Source organism: Bidens hawaiensis, unplaced genomic scaffold (assembly GCF_021521415.1).
Source record: "Bidens hawaiensis isolate Kalapana, Puna unplaced genomic scaffold, B.hawaiensis_p1.1 tig00000512_1, whole genome shotgun sequence".
NCBI lineage: Eukaryota > Viridiplantae > Streptophyta > Magnoliopsida > Asterales > Asteraceae > Bidens > Bidens hawaiensis.
In genome coordinates, this window is record NW_027491033.1 from 2,265,395 (window position 1) to 2,266,447 (window position 1,053).

General features: G+C 40.7%; 1 protein-coding gene across 1 annotated transcript; it reads right to left on the reverse strand.

Moving 5' to 3' along the window:
* LOC143632720 (uncharacterized) lies at nt 1–1,053 on the reverse strand. The gene is made up of 2 exons (XM_077101158.1): nt 493–1,053; nt 1–420 (listed from the first exon to the last, which is right to left on the reverse strand). The coding sequence occupies exons 1-2, from the start codon at nt 1,051–1,053 to the stop codon at nt 1–3; spliced, it is 981 nt and encodes a 326-aa protein (XP_076957273.1).

Consider the following 1,053-nt stretch of genomic DNA (forward strand, 5'->3'; position numbering starts at 1 on the left):
TTAATGGCCCCTTGCAGTGGCTTGCATCTTCTTCACAGTCACAATCCTCATGGTCAAATACTCTCTAATATACTCCAAGTATGTAATGATCGGCTTGTCTCTTGCTCCAACAAGTTGCTCGTTGAAAGATTCACAAAGGTTGTTCAGCAACATATCACTTTTTGCCCTTCCTGAAAAATGTGATCTTGACCATCTAGCTGCCGGGATCTCACTAAGCCAGAGAAACATATCAAGATTTGTTTTCTTAATCTCCTCCATTGCCATGTTGAAGTAAGGGACAGAAGTGGCCGATGTTGCCCTATAAAACAAGCCTTTATACAAATCTCCCCTCCAGGTTTGCCTCAAGTTCTCATGGATGTGTCTACAGCAAAACCGATGCTCTGCCCTAGGGAAAACACTCTCAACTACTTGAATAAGTCCCTATAACAGTCAAATCACCATAATTAGTGTACATGAGTTACCCTATTACAAATATATCCTACGTGTACATACCTTTTGTCGGTCACTTATGAAAGTAAAATTGGCATCATGAGGCAAGTCAAGATCATCTCCAAGGAGATCTAAGAACCATTTCCGTGAGTCTATGCATTCGGCTTCCACTATTGCAAAGGCAACAGGATACAAGTAATTGTTACCGTCCGTCCTGACAGCAGTCAAAATCTGTCCGGGGTATTTCCCTTTCATAAAACAACCATCCAACCCAATAAGTTCTCTACCAAGCAATTTAAATCCTTTAACCAAAGCAGGATAACACACATATATCCTTCTAAATTGCCTTGTTTTAAGGTTAGGGTTAGCACATGGTTCAACATCTAATTTAATGGTACCACCTGGGTTTGCTTTAAGAAGCTCATCAATATAGGATCTGAGGTGGGTGTATTGTTTAGTGTGGTCATCATCCTTCCTTTGCAAAGCTATTGTCTTTGCTCTTCTCATATTCGATTCAGAAAGTTGTACTTGATGCATCTGCTGGAATTTGGCCTTCAATTCCTTGGCAGATAAGTTGGGGGTGGTTTGTAGCTCAACCTCAATCTCTTTGGCAATAGTAGACAT